Below are 20,588 nucleotides of genomic sequence, written 5' to 3'. Positions count from 1 at the left end.
ATATCATTATTGCTTTCACTAATATCTCACTGAAATATTCTCCATTGATAATTTGCTGATAAATTTGGTGCGAAACAGGGATAACCAGTCAGACTTCTTCTATTTCTTGAATGATGCAACTGAATGATAGCTCCTAGAAATTTGATTTTCAATATATTTTGCAGCTTACATCTTAAATAAGCTGTATCCTTCTGGGTAGTTCAAAGAGCCTCTCTTCCTCAGAATCCATTTTATTAATATATCCTTTTATCCACATGAAAACACACACTCACCCACCCATCAACCAAGTTCCCACCACCCACCCACACATGCACACACACACACACACACACACACACACACACACATGCACATACATCTCCGGGAAGAAGTGAAGATTTGGTTAAGTGTCGTTGAGGCTGGTAAAGGTAAATTTAGAGTCTAACACTCTCTCACTTCTCCTCTCCCGCCAAGAGCACACCAAGCCTTACAGCACAAGCAGAGCTCCACCTGTTGGCCAGGGCAGGTAGGGCAGGATAACGCCACGGTGATGGATCATCAACCGTCACTTGTCATTTAGTAAATCGGACAAAAAGGAGGACAGGTAGATGGAGACAAGAGGAAAAGTTTCAAAGAGGGAACCTCCTCCTCTATCTTCACTTCTAACAGCAGGTTGTATATTCAACTTTACCTGACTTTTAACTGTTTCAACCCTTCAGGACAGGTGAAAAGGAAAAGACAGAAGCGCTGCAGGGAGGAGAGAGAGGGGTGGAGATGTAGACATAATGGACAGGTGAAATTATTATAAAAAATATAATAGTAATATAATAAGTGCATTTCTATTCCCTCCCAAACTCACTCAAGCTCCCAGTGGTTCTTGGTTAGGAGAACACAGTGATGCTTGCTGCCAGATAGGTTTCACTGTGTTATAATCTCAGACTCAGACTAAATAGTCTAGGATACATTGCATATGAATCCGAATCTACTGGGCCTATATAAATATATAAAACATTCAAAGTTCAACAATTTGAACATTTCTGAATGACGAAAAGCAGGATGAGGTTGTCTTGACCCATCACAGGTTTCACAGAATTCCACTGAATTAAATTAAACTTGAAACCTGAAATTCCGATTCTGTTTCCTGTAGGGTTTTTTCAAATTCCAATTCCAATTCCTCAGTTGAATTGGAATTGATGAGTTTATTCATGAATTGACTCCCACCTCTGTCCTTAGTTAACAAGATACAGTGGGAGTAACAGCTGATTCAAGCTGGATAAAACCGGCCCAGATGTCCTCTCATCCTCTCCTGACTTCCTTGCTGCATCTCATCTGGACTGGGACTGTGACTGATGGGGATCATCAAACATCACGTTTTGAGACAGACTGTTTTAAAAAGAAGCCCTGGTAGCTTAGTTAGTTGAACTGGGAGATGAGGCCGCCGAGGGAGACCTTTAATCTGTGACTGAGACACTATTGAGTCTGTAAAACCATTTGCCACGCATGTTACACTCTCAATGTCAGCAGTTTGAATCCAGCTCATGGTCTTTGTCACATGTCATGCTCTCTCTCTCTCTGTCTTTCCATCATCTTTCCGTCTCTCTCTATTATATACTAGCTAATAAAGCAGAAATGCCTTGAAAGTAACCTCTGAAATCAATAATGTTTGGCCTAGCATTTCAGCAACTTTCAAAGGTTCACATAGCAGAGCTGAAAAACGAAGCCAGATGAAGAGAGTTGAAGGAATGCAGCCAATTCATACAGGAGAAAATGAAGGGAACGAGGGAAAGGTAAGAGGGGAGACGGAGTGAGGGAAGAAAATTAGGGAGACGAAGGTAAAAAAGGATAGAGTGATGACACCGAGAGACTGAGAGATTGCGGGCAAGAAAACGATGGTAACCAGGGTGAGAGTGTGTGTTTTTTCCTGCTGGTGCATGCCTCAAGCTGTATCCAAAATCCAGGTGGCACTCCACCCTCCCTCCTCCTCCTCCTCCTCCTCCTCCTTCTCCTCCTCCTCCTCTCTCTCCCTTTCTTTCCCTCCATTTCCTCCTTCTCTCTACTCCCCTCCCCTCTCCCATCGCTTTCTGCCAAAACCAGATAGGAGCCGCATGGGATGGGAAGAGTAAGCTGAGAAGAAGCGACAGAAGGAGGAGGAGGAAGAGGAGGATCATGGGCAGGGTGGTGGGAGGAGTCGGAGGGGAGACATGAAGGAGAAGGAGGAGAGGAGGAGAAAGGGAGGAGCTGGTGAAAGGAGAGTTCAGCTGAGGACGCTGTCCTCATAACACCCCACTGCTGCTGCTAATGCCTGCTTTGGATAAAATACAGAACTACACTCACACACACACACACACACACACACACACACACACACACACACACACACACACACACACACACACACATCCATGCATGTATGGACACACACTCACACTGACACAAGGATGTACAGACACCCGCACAAATCTAATGAGAACCTGAGATGAATGGCAGCGGAAAGAGAGAGAGAATGGAAGGAGTTTAGCAGAAGAAGGAAAGAACTAGAGAGAACAGAGATATAAATCTGCAAATTTATATAAATGCTATTTAGCGGTTGCTTTTATATTTTATTATTGGCTGTCGCCTTGAATACCTGCATTTTTAGCATGGGTGGTCCATGTGGGGATCAAACCAGTAACCCTGGCATTGTTAGTGCCACGCTCTTTTCCACTCTCCCAATACACACACACACACACACACACACATACACACACACACACACACACACACACACACACACACACACACACACTTCATCCCATTTTCTCTCCAGTTGGCCTCACTATAGAGCCATTTCCTGGTGGGGTTGCCAGAGACACACGGTCATTTCCTGGAGTTCCTTCCCCTGTCAGCTCAGCTTTCAGGAGGCTTAGCTACCGATAGACAGAAAGCAGGTCACTGACACAAACTGTGAGACACCAGGCCAGACTGGACCAGACTAGACTAGACTAGACTAAACTCGATCAGACTAGACGACAACAGAAATATAGCTGCAATAAAATCTGAACATAAAGAGTGTAACGAGAGGAAACAGGGCTGTTCAGGTAAGAAAAGAATAGACTGGACGAGACAATACAAGGCCAGATCAAACTAGGCCAGACAAAGCCAGACCAGACGAGATAAGACCAGACTAAACTGGACCAGGCCAGACCAGACCAAATATAGACCAGCGTTTCTCAACGTGGCGTCTGGGGACCACCAGGGGTCCTTGAGGGGGTTCCAGGGGGTCCCCAGCAAATTGATGAATTGTTAAACTTAACAGAATTACAGAATGTAGAAGAATGACTGTTTTGATCATAGCTTCACTGTTATCTACTTACAATACAGATAGTAAAATCTCATCAAATGGGGGTCTGTGGCCCTAAGGTGGACTAAATTAGGGGTGCTTGATATGAAAAATCAGCACATTATCAATATTGAGGTATTCGGTCTAAAATATTGTGATATTTGATTTTGTCAATATCGCCCAGCCCTAGTTTTTACCTATTTAGGTGCCAGTGTGGGATTTGAAACACACAGCAATGCAGTGAGTGTTTGGTGACTTCAGGCAAACACAAGAATGTATCTTTAAACTCAACTGAGTACACTTTTTTGTAAATTAAATCAATCGTCCTAATTCAATACACTCCACCCATCTGGTACTGGTAAAACAAATGCTAACAATTATTTGCAACTATTTGACCCGAGTCACGGTTCAAGCAAACCTCAACATGCAAACCTTTTATTAGGTGCTCACTCTCAGAGCGAGTCACCAGGCTTTTCATCTCTGTGAGGAGTTTTAAAAATCATATAAATATTGTATAAATATTCTGGTTGCCCTGGACAGACCAGGTCAGCAACATACTGTGTGTGACACGTAACACGAAGCGGCACAGCAGGAGGGCCGGACTGCCAGAGCAAATGGACAGACAGCGGCGTCCCGGTGGCACAGCGGGCCACCTGGTATCTCAGCGGGTGGCCCGTGTATTTGCAACTTCACTGGTTTGATACTGAATCATGTCCTTAGTCACACGCCATTCTCATTCTCCACCGTAAACTATCCAATAAAGGAGAAATGCTTTAAATGAATCTCTTAATCGGATCTTGTATTATCCTTTATATCTTGAAACAGATATAGAGGCCATACTCAAGTGGGAATAGAAAGAAGAGGAGTAACCTGCAAAGAATATTCAAAATACCAAGGACACTTTACTATAATTGAGTTGCACGTTCTTCTGAACAAGGATTACAAATCTATCTTTAACCCATCTCCTCCCATACATGAACTGTTCATTTCCACGAGTGAAGTGGATTTAATAGCTTAAATCATTAAGGGATTAGTGTTGAAACGATTAGTTGATTAATCGATTAGACAGAAAAGTAATCAATTATAATTTTGATATCATTTGATAATAGTTTTAGCCATTTTTATCAAGTAAAAATACCAAACATTTGCTGGTTACAGCTTCACAAATGCTTTTCACATCATTATAAGATGAATACTTTGGGGGTTTTTTTGGCTGCTGGTCAGAATAAGTAAGAAATTTTAAGAATCACTTTGAGCTCTGGTAACTTGTGACGGGCATTTGTTATTATTTTTGACATTTTATAGACTAAATGATTAATGGATTAATTGAAAAAATAATCAACAGAAAAATCGATATATATGAAAATAATTGTTAGTTGCAGTCCTATAAGGGATTATATACACTATATATATAAATATATATATATATACAGTATATATATATATTTTTTAGATTCCCCTGGTTAGCAGTTGGTCTCAATATTTTGTGGACTCACTGTAAACCATCTGGTGTTTGGAATATGTTTTTATCCAAAGAAGCCTTAGATGAACTGTGCCTGTAATTTTTATTCGGGTGGCCTCGGTGGGAATCAAACCCCGGGAGAGCTGGTCTAATGCTCTGCCGACTAAACTACACAGGACCGCATTTGAAAGGGAAATATGAGCCATAAAAGAAAAAAAAATAAATAAATACTCACTGGCAGCCTTGATGAAGCTCCTCTGATACTGGTAAGTCATGAGAGGAGCAGGCAGCATTCTGGAAACAGAGGAGACAGAGATGTCAGCTGGAGAATGTCAGCTTGGAAGACAAGAGTTAGGGGCTGGCTGCTTTCAAAAAATCTATAAATCTAAATAGTTTGGATGACCATGCATGCAACGAGAATCCAGGAACATTTTTTTTAAAAAGAAGCGTCCTTGCTCCCTTCCTCTCTCTCTCTCTTCCTCTCCCCTCGCCTCCTCCTCTTTGTTCTCATCTCGTCTTCTCTCTCCTCCATGTGAGCACACAGCTGGAGATCAGTTTATCACAGCACCTTGAGACGGCTAATGGCTCCCACTGGCTCTCAATGAGGCCTGACCTCAGGTCCTGAGGCTGTGTGTGTGTGTGTGTGTGTGTGTGTGTGTGTGTGTGTGTGTGTGTGTGTGTGTGTGTGTGTTCCTATTTGTATATTTGTGTGTCTTTGTGCTTATGTGCCTAAACAGACAATTGAGTATTTGCGAATGTGTGTGCGTGAATGTGCCTATGTGTACGTATTGTAGTGGTGTGGTGTGTGTGTGTGTGTGTGTGTGTGTGTGTGTGTGTGTGTGTGTGTGTGTGTGTATGTGCGTGAGTCCTGCTGAATGCTTCCAAGTTGTGCACAATGTAGGTTTATTCAGGTAGATTGAGCACAGTTAGACCACCGCTCCTCCTTTCCTCTCCTCCATGCATCTCTCTCTCTCTCTCTCCACTTAACCTCTAATCCCTGGCCTCCCTCCATCCTCTATCTCCATCCATACATCATTTCATCCATCCATCCATCCATCCGTCTACCCAGCAAGCAGAAACTCTCATCTTCAGACGGTCAAAGTCCAAATGACCACAAGCTTCACCAGCAAATACGAGTGAAACGAGAAAATGAACGATTCATTAGGTTGGATCAACAGGCTACTGATCTGTTTTCTACCTGAGGCTGAAAGCAACTGCGTGATTTTATTCAAGCGCTGCGAGTGAAAGTGCTGCAAAGTGCTGCGATTTTAACAGTTTCAAGCCAGCAAACTATGCGAGGAGGGATTCAGAGCCACAAAAGGATCAATCAACCCATTTAACACAAGTCTTAAAGGTTAAAACCGGTTAAGACCGGATGCTCCCAAGCACTGAAATACAACAATTTCATAAAGAATGTGTTATTTAACTTGAATGAATGGGAAACTTTTACTCTCCGTACTGCTCTATCAGGGTATTTCTACTTTGACTTAAGGCTCAGTACTTCTTCCAGCACAGATTTTGACTTTTACTTAAGGATTTGTTCTTCTACTTTTTACATGTGTGTGCACTCGTTCCCACACAGACCTGAGGTAGTGCTTGATAGCACTAGTGATAGTCTTAATCTCCCACTCTGGGCTGTCCAGCTCCACGTCAGCACACGTCTTCGGATCTGGTGGAAAAAAAATATGAAGACAGAAAAAAAAAATAAATAAATAAAAAAAGGAAGATTAGATTTGACAGAGACAGACACAAGGATGGAGAAAAACAGACATGGAGATACACAGATAGTTAGATACTCTTTCATCTTATCATGCTGCTCTGTCTTTTTATCTTGTCTTGAATTCTCTCTTATCTACTTTTTCCACCCCACTCTTTCCTGTTTCTTTCCCTCGGGTCTCTCTCCATTTTATATTTCTTTATTTCCCTCAAACTGAAGCTCCGCCATGAAAATACCAAAGAGATCTACTCAAATAGACACATATGTTTTCACTTTTCACCAGTTGTGTGTGTGTGTGTGTGTATGTGTGTGTGTCTGTGTGTGTATGCGTGCACAATGCATGTGTGCGTGTGTTTTGTTTGTGTGTTTACCCATAGCGAGGCTCAGTAGTTTTTGTACTCTGGAGTTGACGCCGACAATTCTGTACAAGCCCTGTTCATCAATACCTGAAGGAGGAGGAGGAGGAGGAGGAGAGGAGAGGAGAGGAGAGGAGAGGAGAGGAGAGGAGAGGAGAGGAGAGGAGAGGAGAGGAGAGGAGAGGAGGAGACCTGTTACTTTTCAACCATAGTTCTGAAACCAAGCAGCTGAGTGAGAAATTCAGCCTGACCCGATCTGAGGAGCCTCCTAAACTGACTAGCAAGAACAGGAAGAGGCATTTTTACATTTTAAATTGCAGTACAAGTCCTTACAGTCAACAAGAAAAATGATGAATATTTATCAGGTGGTGTTGCATTCTCCATAGGAAGCAATAGAGGATAAAACCAGCAAACCCTGAGGAAGCCTGTGTGAAATATTGGCTGTGTTTAGGCAACCTTTAGGCATCCTTCTGTACTCTCTCTAAATAGATTTTGAATCTTTTTCAATTGAATTTTTGTCCCTGCAATTCCTCATTTGAGTATCGTGCACTTGCCTACAGTTTGAATTACCAAAGATCAAGGTAATTTAAATTGGCTGGGGAATTTCCAGCAGTCCATCGCCGATCCCTAAAGTATTCATCCACTCACCCGACCAGTGAACCGTGTGCATAAAGGTGACAGCTGCCTGGTTTGACTGGTTTGTGAACCAAACCAAGTGCCAACAACTGTAATGTGCCAATTTTTTGTGTTTATGCAGAAGGTGGCTTTGACCTGGCACCAGAGTCACACTTGGAAAGTGCCAGTCAATTAGCCTGCCACAGAAAATCTGCCATCAAATTGTAAAAAGGTGTGTGGAGAACATCACCCAGCATGCATTTGACGAGGGCGATGTGCAGGAGGCCAGGTCCAACCCAGAACCTGTTTACATGATGTGCAGGTTCACCAAAACAGCTTTGGAAACAGTTTTGAACTGATATTAGAAAAATATTTAGGTCCCGCTTTCACACAACAATGTGGGTAGCAGCTACAGACGACTACAGACATCGACTCAACCTTCATGTTGGTGTTACATATATACAGTTCTTCACTCATCTATTCAACACCAAAATGTTTTCTGGACAGCTAGCTAGTTTACTGACAAACTATTTCACCGCAATTCAGGTAATTTTAGTGGTTCAAAAACACATACAGTTGCCTTGACACTTGATTTCCCAACTGCCCACCAGCCTTAATTACCACATCAGACGATCAGATGAAAGCGCTGGTCCCATGTTTGCTTGACAGCTGGCAACACGGCTTTCAGCCATGACATTGCTATGTTTTTCATGCCTGTCCGTCAGTGTAAAGAAATCAAACCTCTGATCCTGGAGGTTCTGAAACGCAGGGCCATCGTTATACACCGCTTTGATTTAAATGTAAATGAGTCTGCCAACCTATGAAAAGCCTGTGGATGTGGGGTGATGAATCTGCAGCCACTGTGCACCTGGCTCACACTGGGAGCTTGGAGAACGCCCTCAGTACAGCAGATAAATAGAAAAGGTATTGATATTGCAAATGCGGACCTTTGCTGCAAAACTGTAGAAGAATATTTGTAGAGCGGGGTTTCATAGTGACTCGGCACGCTGGGCCGCATAACGCGTATTCAGGACGTTATGCGTTTGAATCCAGCTTATGACCTTTGACACCTGTCATGCCAAACCCCTTTACCATGTTTTGTAAATATATATACAGTACATAGTTTTATTGTGTTGTATATTTTCCTAACAGGAAACAATGGGCATTTGAGCTGCCTAATGTCCAGGCATAATTACCATTATATATTAAACATAACCAGTTATGCTTGCTATTAAAAATAACCAGTTTTGTTGTCTTTTATTTCTTCTTTTTTACTGTTTATCTATTGTTCTTGCCATTGTTTCCATTATCTGTGATGTTAACAGGGCACCACTGTAAAAGACACCTAGTTCTCAGTTGGGTTTTCCCTGTATAAATAACATAATTAATTAAGCTAATTAATGCATTAATTAGCAAATATTCCTATGTCAACATACTTATTTTCACATAACACATGGGTGGCATTGAAATTACTTTTATATATTAAAGCACTGAGGAGTTATAGAAGTTTCAAGAAAATCAGTTTTTCCTCATTACTATGGAAGTTTATGCAGCAAGGTGCTCCAAAAACTAATCAGCTCATCTGCTCTATAGGGGGGAACCTGTGGTGTAAGTATGAAGTTTCTATCATGTATTGTTCTTGAGTTATTGTGATCACAAGACTGTGTCGACACAGACACACAGATGTGCTCTGGTGGTGGGACAATCGACAGTAAAGATGTGAACTGAACTGAACTGTACAGTGTGTGATGCTGATGAAGCAGGAAAGAGTTAACATTGTACCTCGGGTGTCCACTGCATAGATGAATTTCTTCACCACGTTGAACCCGATCACATCCAGCTGGGCCACTGATGTAGAGAGAGGGAGGGGAGGGGAGGGGAGGGGAGGACAGAGTGTGAGCGTGTAAAAACTAAGTACGGAGCTTTTTAAAGGATAAAACAAAACTGAAGTCCTTGGCTGACAAGATATTGAACAATATTCAGGTAATCATTTTTTTTCAATAAAGGATACAGAGTGTTTTGAAAGTTTGAATGATAAGTAAATGCAACAATTCAAAAGGTGTAAAAAGGCAGATAATACTGGCAGATAACAGGCAGATAATACTGATAATAAATATGTAAATAAACTGTTAATGAATGCCAATTAAAGCGACTTACTGCCTTCAGTCTGGTTGTCTCTGTTCAGGTTGTATACCTGCAAAAGAAAAAGCACACCAACTCATCAGATAATTAGGTAGACAACACTGCCTAATGAGGGCAGGAGGTATTTGTACATTACATTAGTAGTCAACACTTGTTGAGTTCACTAGGCTGTTTTTGTTGTTGTTTTTCTACTTCAGCCTAATAGCCTTTGAATGCTTGTTAGTATGCGCTGGTTATCTCAATTATGAGAAAACCCGAATAAGATAACTGGGATATAACAATGTTATCCAGGATACTGAGATACATATACAAGGTGGCCCATTTACTGTTGGCTTTTGCAATCTGCATAACCTCAATTTCCATGGTAATACTGAGAATATTTTGTTCGCTTATGTAGATAGGTGTATGCATGAGCTTGATTAAAAAAAAAACGTATCCTCAGTAAGACCTTGAAGCTACAATATGCAACTTTTTTCACATTAAAATAACAATAAACAGGGTATATTAGACATGATCAGTCTGAGTCAGTCTGTGGCCCTGTGTGTTCAGGTCAAAATCCCCCATTTGTCCTAAATTTGCCTTTTAAATGATGTTTGGGACATTTTGAGGCATAACACCCTATACTGTGTGTGTTGTATGGGTGCGGTCAGTGCTGAGCCGGGCTGTGGCTATCAAGGTGAGGCTAGTGGCTACAGCACCAGATATTCACAACAACAACGACAGAAAGCAGTAAGAAATGAAAGTACAGTGAAGCTAAACATTGCTTTGTTTTTGTTTTTGTTTTTAACTGCTGTGTTCACCATCTGCTTCTTCATGCCTGTGGTGGCTTTACAGATGCTGGTTACCTCAGCCTCGGGCTAGATGCCATTTCAAGATGACAGCCCATCAAGATGAGTGACAAGTGTTGGCGTGTGAACTTGACCTACTGAGGGGGAGGAGGGCGGGACTAACAATACACTTCCTGCCTCCAGACGAAAAGTTGCATATCAAGTAACTTTAAAGGAATAAACAAAGTTTTGTGGAGATTGGCCTGTCAGTCAATTTACCCGTTAAGTGATGAAAACATAAACAACAAAATCATCCATGTGTCTCCAGTAGAAGTGAGAAAAAACACAGTCTCAATCAAAATGATAAGTAATCTTAAATGAGTGTGGCAGCTTTATGTAGGAGATTGGTAAAATGTACACAAAATAAAATAATATATGACTAAACTACTTTCCCTGTGTACAGCTAAAAATCACTATGCAGCAGATCAATACCTGCTTTCTCACCTGAAATAGTTCCAAAACTTGGCTTTAACTTGGCTACTTCAACTATACTGAGTTTGTTATATTTCATTTTTTTAATTTATGAATCTACAATAAAAACCACTCACAACTTTTTAGTATTAAACGGTCCGTCTTTTTGTTTTGGAAAATGCCTAGCGAACGATTAACCGGGGACACGTGCATCATTTAATGGGTACAAATTGACCAACGAGACAATTTCACAAAAACTTGGTGTATTCCTTTAAACACAATACTGATATACAAAATACTGTGTACACACAAACACACTCAGGGAGTATTGCACTGTACTGAAGGAAGGTTGTTGACGTTGGGCCAAAGCTATGAATAATAGCTCTTATTGTCGTATAGTCTTACAACAGACGAGGGGAACATTAGTTATACTTGGAGCTCTTCTTTTGCTTATCCCTCTCTCTCTCTCTCTCTCTCTGTTTCTCTCTCTCTGTCTCTCTCTCTCCCTCTCTCTCCCTCCCAGGCAGACAGGCAGGTAACCGTGGTAACCTACCGGTTCTCTCCCATCCATGGCCTCCATCCACAACCTGCGGTCTTCCTCTGACAAAGCCTGCATGGTGATCACTCCCGGCCTGCACACACACACACACATACACACACACAAGGTCATTGGCAAACATAGTCCAATAAATCCTTTCAACTCTGACATAAACAATAATGGCATTAACATTAACACGTACACACACACACACACACACACACACAAAAAAGCCAACAAAAATGCATATTGGCTTATCAACTATTAAGATCCTTGGCAACCAATAAGACTTTAAAACTTTAAACTCAGAGCTAGAGAATGACGGCATTATACAGGCAAACTTAAACATGCACACACACACACACACACACACACACACACACACTCATCAATCATGTTCATCCCTGTCCTCTAGGTTTCCAATCAGACCTATACGTCAACCTCTCTCTGGCAGCGCGCTCACCTTCAGCTGTCAGCAGCACTCTGCACCCCCACACACTGCAATCTACACTCTGTCATTCAATCACAACACAACACACACTCACATCCACGCAAACACACACCCACGCATGTGCACAACCACAAACACGGGCATACACACACAGATACACACACACACACACACACGATGCAGAGTCAGACAAGTTTACTAAGAGAAGTTCATCAATTTTTTTACGCAACTCCCCTCTCTCTCACACACCCACACACACACACACACTATTAGATGAGATGCCGTTTTGTTGCCTGCTACAGCATTCCCTCATACCACTTTAGAGTCAAACACACACACACACACACACAGACACACACACACACGCGCCAAGGAACACACAAACACTACTAATATGAATCAGCGAACAAGAGAAGAGGAGAGGTGAAGATAAGAGAAAAGGAAGGTGATAAAGGAGAGTTGGAATTGAGGAAGAGGAAGGAGGGAGGAAGGGAGGGAGGGAGTGAGGGAACCAGAGGGAGCGAGCGAGGAACGGAAAGGTACAAAAGAAGAGGTGGGAGGAGAGAGAGGAGGAGGAGGAGGAGGAGGGGAGTGTGAGGCGAAGCCTGCAGGGATCTGGCACATCGAGCCGTCTCGTATCTTTAGGGCTAAAGTAACTCAGCAGCAACGCCATGTGGCTGTAATCTGTAATTACACCACAGAAAGGGGTGAGACTGCATGACAGAGCGAGGTGCAGACTAGTGGAAATCACTGAAAGCGGGATGATGAAAGCAATGTTGCTAAAATAAATAAATACATAAATATAGGCTTTCCAAATTCCATGACCCTTCCATGACTTTCCATAACAAAGTTGGAGCCCTAAAAAGTTTGTTCCTTCCTGGCTTGTTGTTGCTGTTTTTCAGCTCAGAAAAGGTAAACAGTGTGGTTTCCACTACAGTCGGGCTTTGTGTGGAGGGAGAACAGCTGAAAACCACCGTCTAATGCAACGTGCGTGTCCAACAAGCTGTAAAATACACTACCAGTCAAAAGTTTGGACACACACATTTCTCTTTATTTTTACTGTTTTCCACATTTTAGAATAATAGTAAAGACATCAAAACTATGAAATAACACAAATGGAATTATGCAGTGACCAAAAAAAGTGATAAACAAATCAAAACTATCTTATATTTTAGATTCTTTAAAGTAGCCGCCCTTTGCCTTGATGGAAAGGCAAAGGCTTTGGAAAGAAATTCATACATAGGATCAACTTCACTGTCTAAAAAACAAATTTGAAGCATTTTAAGCGTAAGCCTTTAGATCAAAATGGCTTTAAGATAATGAAAAACATAGCACATTCAATCAGGTGAGTCCAAACTTTTGACTGGTAGTGTGCATTCTGGTATATTCCTGTAAAATGACCCATTTGTAAAATTCCCTGATATTCCCTGACTTCCCCAGAGAATTGATCAGACTCCCTGACTTTCCCAGTCTGGAAAACTGTCAAAATTCCATGATATTCCAGAAATTCAATGACCAGTGGGAACCCTGTAAATAAACGCCTCAGAAAATGGAGACAGTGCGTGGCTCTTCCCTTCTATTGATTAGCTTCAATTCAGTCACAGTTTGCAGCCTGAATGGAATTTTAATGGCTGGAGTATTGACAAGAGATAAAATACAACAATGTGCGTAAGAGCCGACCAGATGTGGGTCACAGGTAGGTCACAGATTGTGTTACGTGTCTATGATTTTCACAGGAGACACACAGAGCCACAACCAAACACACAACACACACACACCCTCACCTGTCCACAGCCTCCACATCAAAACAGAACCTCTTCTCTATCGAGTCCGTCTTCCTCCTGGTGCAGGACTTGAGGATGAAGCTCTCCTCTTCTCCCTGACGAAGAAGTAGAAAGAGAGAAAGAAGCAGAGAGAGACCATCATATATAAGTAATACTTTGATTAATGCATTGCAGCTTTTCTTTAACCATGGATAGGGCACCAAAATAGTACGCAAGCCTAAATTCTTTGCCTCTCCACACGACAAGATTAATGAAACTCGGTCACTGGGAAAAGCTAAATTTCAATCAGTTGAACTGTTTGACTGGAAAAGTCAAATAACTCTGATGCAGAGACGCAGACAGAGACAGATTATAGACTGATTTGTAATAAGTGCCATGTCTTAAATCAAAGAAAAGAAAATCAAGGGGGTGAGGCAGGGAAAAGGGTGAGATAATTGACTGATGGATGTTTTCTTAGACAAGAGTGGGAGCTGATAGGCTGACAGGTTAAGCCTAACACTGGGGACTTTTAGCCTGTTTTTAGGGTTAAGGCCTCAGTCTCCTTCCTCCTGATCAAGTTGCAGACCAGCTGCGGCTGCTGACAGCATTTCCAACTTGTTTGAATTCCAACTGGAAGCAAATATGCACAAATCTGGACGAACTCCTGTAGCGTGAGATGAGCAACGACACAAATCTGAACAGAGAACGGCAACAGCCAATGAGAACTGAGCTCGAGGCTGAAAAACAATATAAACAGGAACCAAGCAAGCTGCTGTCTGTCCATGTTTGGTGTTACAGTGCCATTTTGCAGTAACATGAGCACTCTGCAAGATTTGAGCGTTATACACTACTATTCATGTAGTATATATCCTCATCCCTAACTCAACTTCAAGTCTGTGGCCCCTACAAATCTATTGTACAAATAGAAATTTGCTTAAATCTGTTGTTTAGTGGGAAATGCTTTCAGTTTTCAGAGCCGATTAGGATTTTAGATGCTCTATATGCTGCAGGTGGCATAAACCCTATCAAATGTTTGTTACCAGATGTTTGGTGTTAAAAGCCATAAGATGAATTCAGGTAGTGCCACAAAGCTGTCAGTCCCAGAAAAGTATACTAAACCGGTTTGATATTATTCTGCTGTGACTGTCTGAACTTTCTGGCTGTCGCTGTACTTCACTTCTATGTTTTATCACTGTGCGGCTAAACTAAACATTAAACAAATACTTGTAAAAGGTGTCAGAGAAAGTCACTATACCTGAAAGAGTGGGAGGCTGAGCGAGTGTTTTGACACGTCTAAATAGTTGAAACATGTCAGCAGCTATTTTGACTTCCACACACACTTCTGCTGTCTTAACTTCACTTTGACATAAGACACTGACAGAGACATTTTTCATCCTCCCCATGCAAGAGCGCCCTGATTTCTGGCTTTGTTTAAAGTCCCGCATACACACATCCACCACACACACACACACACACACACACACACAGCACACAGCACACCAGGCCCGTTTGTCTTTTATTTATTAAAAAAAACCAAAAAAAAAACGAATGGGTCCAGGTCTGATGTCATCTTCCTCTCATCTACCATCCGCCTCTGCTCCTCTCCTCACCTCTTTTCTTCACACTAGTCATAGTCAGTCACATTAGCAGCTCTGTGTGTGTGTGTGTGTGTGTGTGTGTGTGTGTGTGTGTGTGTGTGTGTGTGTGTGTGTGTGTGTGTGTGTGTGTGTGTGTGTGTGTGTGTGTGCGTGAGTGTGGACCAGCGGCACAGTGGCACACCGTTTTAGCGCTGAGACAGAGCCACACACACACAGCTCGAGTAACTAAGGTGGCAAAAGTGTGGGTGAGGCAGAGAATTGTCGCTATGCTTTCTTTTCTTTCTTTTTTTTATCTCTGCCCTCTTTTACCGCCTCGGTCTTTCAGATCTCTGTATTTTGCTCGGTTTAAATCTTTCCTCCTGTCCTCGGTGGTTGGTGCTGTGAGGCTCAGCTTGGGCCAGTGTTCTGGGGTCAGACGGTAATCCGATACTGTTACACTGCTGTATATCATCAGTCTGTGATGTTCAGTGCATTCCAGGAGTTATTTTGTGATAAAGTGTTGTAATTTGCTTTTTTGGTGAACCCACTTTCCCTCAAGCTGCTGCGCCTGCTTCTCCTTCAGTTACTGATTTCCTACATTTCTCAGAATGACTTTCGAAAAACCCCCAGAGAACAGGTGTGAACTTGTTGCATCCAGCTGTGGGATATGGTCCAGCGAAGCTTCTGTCAGTGGAGAAATTGGTCTCTCTTCCTCTTCTAAGATGGGTTTCTCCCGGGATGATTGCTAAACGTCGGTGCAAAATGGTGAGTCTAGAAAGAAGCCCTCGCTCTTTGATTCTGAGGGACTGACACCAAAACCTGACGTTTACCGTTGATGTTTTAGATTGCTGAAAAATGTTCTGCTGTTTCTAGCTGCACTGGAAATATTTCAACGTGGCATCACATCATCTGCGTTGGGCCAGTTATCCATGGGAATAAGAAAAATACACCAAACATCAAAATGGACCAAGGAATGCAAGGTACATCGCCACTAGCTGTTTATTTTAACAGGGTTTAAGTGTTTTAGGGTGGATTTTTCCTTCCCTAATGACTGACACTGACACACACACACACACACACAGTTTGTTGTGCTCAGCAGTGTGTTAATGAGTGTTTGAGAGCAGCACAGCGGGCCAAGCTGGGGAACATCCAACTGCAAACCCAACAACCAGACAACAGGCTGGACTGACACTTTGGCCAAGATGACAGTGTGTGTGTGTGTGAGAGAGAGTGAGTGAGTGAGTGAGTGAGTGAGTGAGTGTGTGGGTGTGTGTGTGTGTGTGTGTGTAAGAGTGTGAACCGATGTATGTGTGCGTGCGATATGTGTGAATGTGTGTGTGCATGTGCTTGATTGTGTGTGTGTCTATAGCTAAAACGTCTAGTTTATTTAGATGCTAGTCAGCATCTTGTATCTTGTTTGTTACCTACACTCACCCTGCAGTGTGTGTGTGTGTGTGTGTGTGTGTGTGTGTAAGAGTGTGAACTGGTGTATGTGTGCGTGCGATATGTGTGTGTGCATGTGCTTGATTGTGTGTGTGTCTATAGCTAAAACGTCTAGTTTATTTAGATGCTAGTCAGCATCTTGTATCTTGTTTGTTACCTACACTCACTCTGCAGTGTGTGTGCGTGTGTGTGTGTGTGTGTGTGTATGTGTGTTATATAGTAGGAGTGAAATATGTATTGTTCTATTATGCTAATGAACATAAAAACACTGAATGGGGATCTTGTTTGATTGATGTTTGTCTGAATAAGTTTATTCTCAGTGTGTGTCTCAGTGTATGCAAGAACACATGCTGTCATTCTTATTTTTCTATGCTTTTGTTTGTGTGTGTGAGCATGTGGGTGTGCACATTTACTTAAAATGAACAATGCCAAATCTGGTCTACTTTGTGTTGTCTAATCAAGCAGAAATTCATTGAAAATAAATCAACAAAATGACAGACAGACAGGTTTGTTTAGTGAGATTTTGACCTCATCTGTATATTTAAGTAGTGGGTCACAGCGACTCACCGTTTTCCCTCCTGACTTCTGGTCAAACAGGACCATGGTGACCCTCTTGGGCTCCCGGTGGTACGTACAGTAGTACTTTACCCAGGTAGATACAAACGAGCCTGAGAGAGAGAGAGAGAGAGAGAGAGAGAGAGATGGGGGTAAGGAGGGCCAAACAGGCAGAGAAAAGGACAGAGAGACAAAGACAAAGAAGAAGAAGAAGAAAAAAGCCCCAGTCAGTCCTGCATTTAGTGCTAGGTGAGTTGCCATGGTAACCGCACACGCTCAGACCTCCCGTCACGTCCCCCACAGATCGGGCCTGACTCTGTCAACCGTAGCTTCATTAACGTTTGTTTGTCCTGCTGCTTTGACAGCGTGTGTGTATGTGTGAGTCAAAGCAACATGCACACACACACACACACACACACACACACACGCATGTAACACATTAGGGCAGCATTAGTAATTTTTGCTGAATATAAACTTTGTAAGATGAGTTGTGTTACATATACGTAGATACTGCTTTTTCAATAAAACTTCTTTATTAGCACTTGGACAAATGAAAAATAGGGAAGAACAATAGGAGACTAATAATGAATCCTTCATTTAATATAATGAAAGATTTTCCTTGATGCGTAAATTAATTTGTAGTTTTCTGCACATCGCCACCTTGTGTAGGAGGTTGTCTATCTTCCGCTTCAAGAAAAAAAAAGGCAGCATTTTGTGATTTGAAAACTGCAATAGTCAATACTGCAATTCTGATTGATTTTGTGGGTTTTTTTTAATTCACTGTGCATTACCAACACACATGCACACACACACACACACACAGGAGCAGGTACGTACGCTTCTCCTGGACGAAGAGGTATCCCTCCATGGTGTGCTGGCTGACACTCTTGTGTTCGTGAGGATTCTCCTTCATCTTCCTCATCAGACTCTCCACCTCCGACCGCGTGCTCTCAAAACGGTTCCTCGTCTGTCCAAACACACACACACACACACACACACACACACACGAGCACACAGGGGCACACACACAGAGTCACACACACTTTAGGCAGTAAGGAAATGCTCTTTATCCAGAGTAACCCAAAACCGCAACAATAATAATAAACTTTATTTGTGTGGCACTTTTCAAAACAAATCTTACACGTGTGTTACATATGTATAATAAAATAAAATAAAACAGATAAAAGACAATAAAACAAGCAAACAGAATCCATCTTCACCTCACACATATTCACCAGAATGACAAGAGGTGAAAATATAAGAAATGCTCCAAGACAACAGCTCTAACAGCAGAATGAGTAAAAAATTCCCTTTCCTGTGAACTGGAATATTCATTTTTCACATAATTTCTCAAGAAACATGGGTGTAGCTACCTCCATTTCTGCAGTGACGTCTCTGTGTGACCTCTTGACCCCCTGTGCTACTTGCAGATGACGGTTTGAATAATTGTCGGTTTGACCTTTGAAATCCTCTCTGTCTGCGGCCTTCGGAGAACTGTTTTCTCTTCTTAGTCATACAATATCTCCGACCTTCTGTTCCCTGCGCTGATGAAGCTGACCCGACTCCCCGACTGACCTTACATTTGGATTAACTTTGACCTTTGAGCATAAATCCCTCAACCTGCTGGTCAAGGCAGCGTTTGCTTTCAACATTTGGAGAGTTTACAGAAAAAGTGGAATCTAGGTTTTCTGTTTTATCTTAGTTTTTCTTCTTAGTATTTTTAATTTCTCTAAGAAAGAGAGAATGTTTGTATTGAAGTTCTGAGTTCACTCTTTCTAACAGGTGTTGAGGTCAATTCATGAATTAACTCCGATTCAACTGAGCAGTTGGAATTGGAATTCCAGTTTAATTTAATTCAAGGAAATTCTGTGAAATTCCATGTTTTTTCTTACCACATATCTTTACATGTGCTGTTATATATTATCAATACTGAATATCATAAAATGTTGAAGGTGCATTTCAGGTGGTATTTGATGCATAACATGTAATTGTAATACATCCATTATGATTGAATGTATTTGATTTTGTTTAACTCTCTTTTACTTGATTCATAATGTTTGATTTACAATGTTCAGCAAGTCAAGACAACTTCTCTTAGTTGGAAGTGGAATTTCATGGAATTCAACTCTGTTTCCCGTCATTCCAATTCAATTCCAATTCTGTTTCCTTAGAGCTGGGTGACATTCCAATTCTAATTCCAACTCCAGGAATTGAATTGGAATTGACCATGCATTCTCAATTCAATTCCTGAATGGCCACAACCCTGCTTTGTGAGAGCTTACCTTGATATAGTATGCAACATATTGACCATGTTCTGTATGCTGATGGGACGCTCTGTGTGACCATGTGACCTCATGTTTTGGATATTGATTTGCGTAATGATTTGCGTATATACATATTCATATGCTGTTAGTAAGCTCCAAGTGTGACCTTTGCAAACTTGCTCCTTGTATGCAGATGGTAAGGTGTTTGTGTGTGTGTGTGTGTGTGTGTGTGTGTGTGTGTGTCCTTACATTCTGTATGCTGATGGTGAGGTCGGTCTTGAAATGGTTGAAGTCTTTGGCCAGCTCGTAGCCGTGGTGATAGTAGGTGAACAGGCCTTGGAGGAAGGCCAACAGCTGAACGAACAAAAACAACAAGGAGAGGAAGAGAGGAGAGAGAGGAGGGAGGGGAGGAAGGGGAGGAGGAGGAAGAGGAGCAGCAATGAGGAAGTGGGTGAGGCAGAGGAAGAGAAAGTGAAGGAGACGAGGAGGAATGAGGGGAAAAGGATGAGGACAAGGAGAACGAGGAAAACGATGAGGAAGTGGATGAGGAAGATGAAGGGGAGAAAAGTGACAATGTGGAGGAGGAGGAGGAGGAGGAGGAGGAGGAAGTGGAGAAGGAGGAGGAAGAGGATGAAGTGGAATAGGCGCGGGTGGAAGTGGAGGAGGAAGAGCAGGAAGAGTGGGATGAAGTGGAGGAGGAGTATGAAAAGGATGTGGAGGGGGTGCAGGTGGGGGAGGAGGCGGAGGAGGAAGTGGAGAAGGAGGAGGAAGAGGAAGAGGATGAAGTGGAATAGCAGGCGCAGGTGGGGGAGGAGGTGGAGGAGGAGGAGCAATTATGAAGTGAGAAATGGGAGGAGGAGGAGAAGCAGCAGAAAGAGGAGGAAGAGAAGGAGGAGGTGGAGGTGGAGGAGAACAACGAGGGCAAGAGGAGAGGAAATGACGAGAGCATAGCAAGAGGATGAAATGAAGGGGAAGGAGGTCAGAGAGGCAGAGAAAGGTTAGGAAAGGGATTACAAATCAGATAAGTTTCATATATTGGTTTTATACAGTTGATTCCTAGAAGAGACAATAAGGAGAGTTTGGAACTATGTTCTATATAACCAATTTATACCATAAAATAGTGATTGAAATAGTGACTGATGCCAAAAATACGTCAAGTGGCAAAGAGT

General features: G+C 42.2%; 1 protein-coding gene across 2 annotated transcripts in view; it reads right to left on the bottom strand.

The window, feature by feature from the left end:
• The window catches only part of LOC139917384 (rho GTPase-activating protein 26-like), a 112,166-nt gene that overhangs the window by 31,995 nt on the left and 59,583 nt on the right, over positions 1 to 20,588 (bottom strand). For both annotated transcript variants that reach the window (XM_078286590.1, XM_078286591.1), the window contains 10 exons: positions 19,669 to 19,773; positions 17,993 to 18,122; positions 17,168 to 17,268; positions 13,602 to 13,696; positions 11,382 to 11,460; positions 9,606 to 9,642; positions 9,231 to 9,296; positions 6,849 to 6,923; positions 6,345 to 6,429; positions 4,996 to 5,054 (listed from right to left, as the gene is read on the bottom strand). In XM_078286590.1, the coding sequence (XP_078142716.1) occupies positions 4,996 to 5,054; positions 6,345 to 6,429; positions 6,849 to 6,923; positions 9,231 to 9,296; positions 9,606 to 9,642; positions 11,382 to 11,460; positions 13,602 to 13,696; positions 17,168 to 17,268; positions 17,993 to 18,122; positions 19,669 to 19,773 (832 nt within the window). The remainder of the gene's footprint in view (positions 1 to 4,995; positions 5,055 to 6,344; positions 6,430 to 6,848; positions 6,924 to 9,230; positions 9,297 to 9,605; positions 9,643 to 11,381; positions 11,461 to 13,601; positions 13,697 to 17,167; positions 17,269 to 17,992; positions 18,123 to 19,668; positions 19,774 to 20,588) is intronic.

Source organism: Centroberyx gerrardi, chromosome 11 (assembly GCF_048128805.1).
Source record: "Centroberyx gerrardi isolate f3 chromosome 11, fCenGer3.hap1.cur.20231027, whole genome shotgun sequence".
Classification (NCBI taxonomy): domain Eukaryota; kingdom Metazoa; phylum Chordata; class Actinopteri; order Beryciformes; family Berycidae; genus Centroberyx; species Centroberyx gerrardi.
This window is presented reverse-complemented; position numbering and strand designations above follow the sequence as displayed.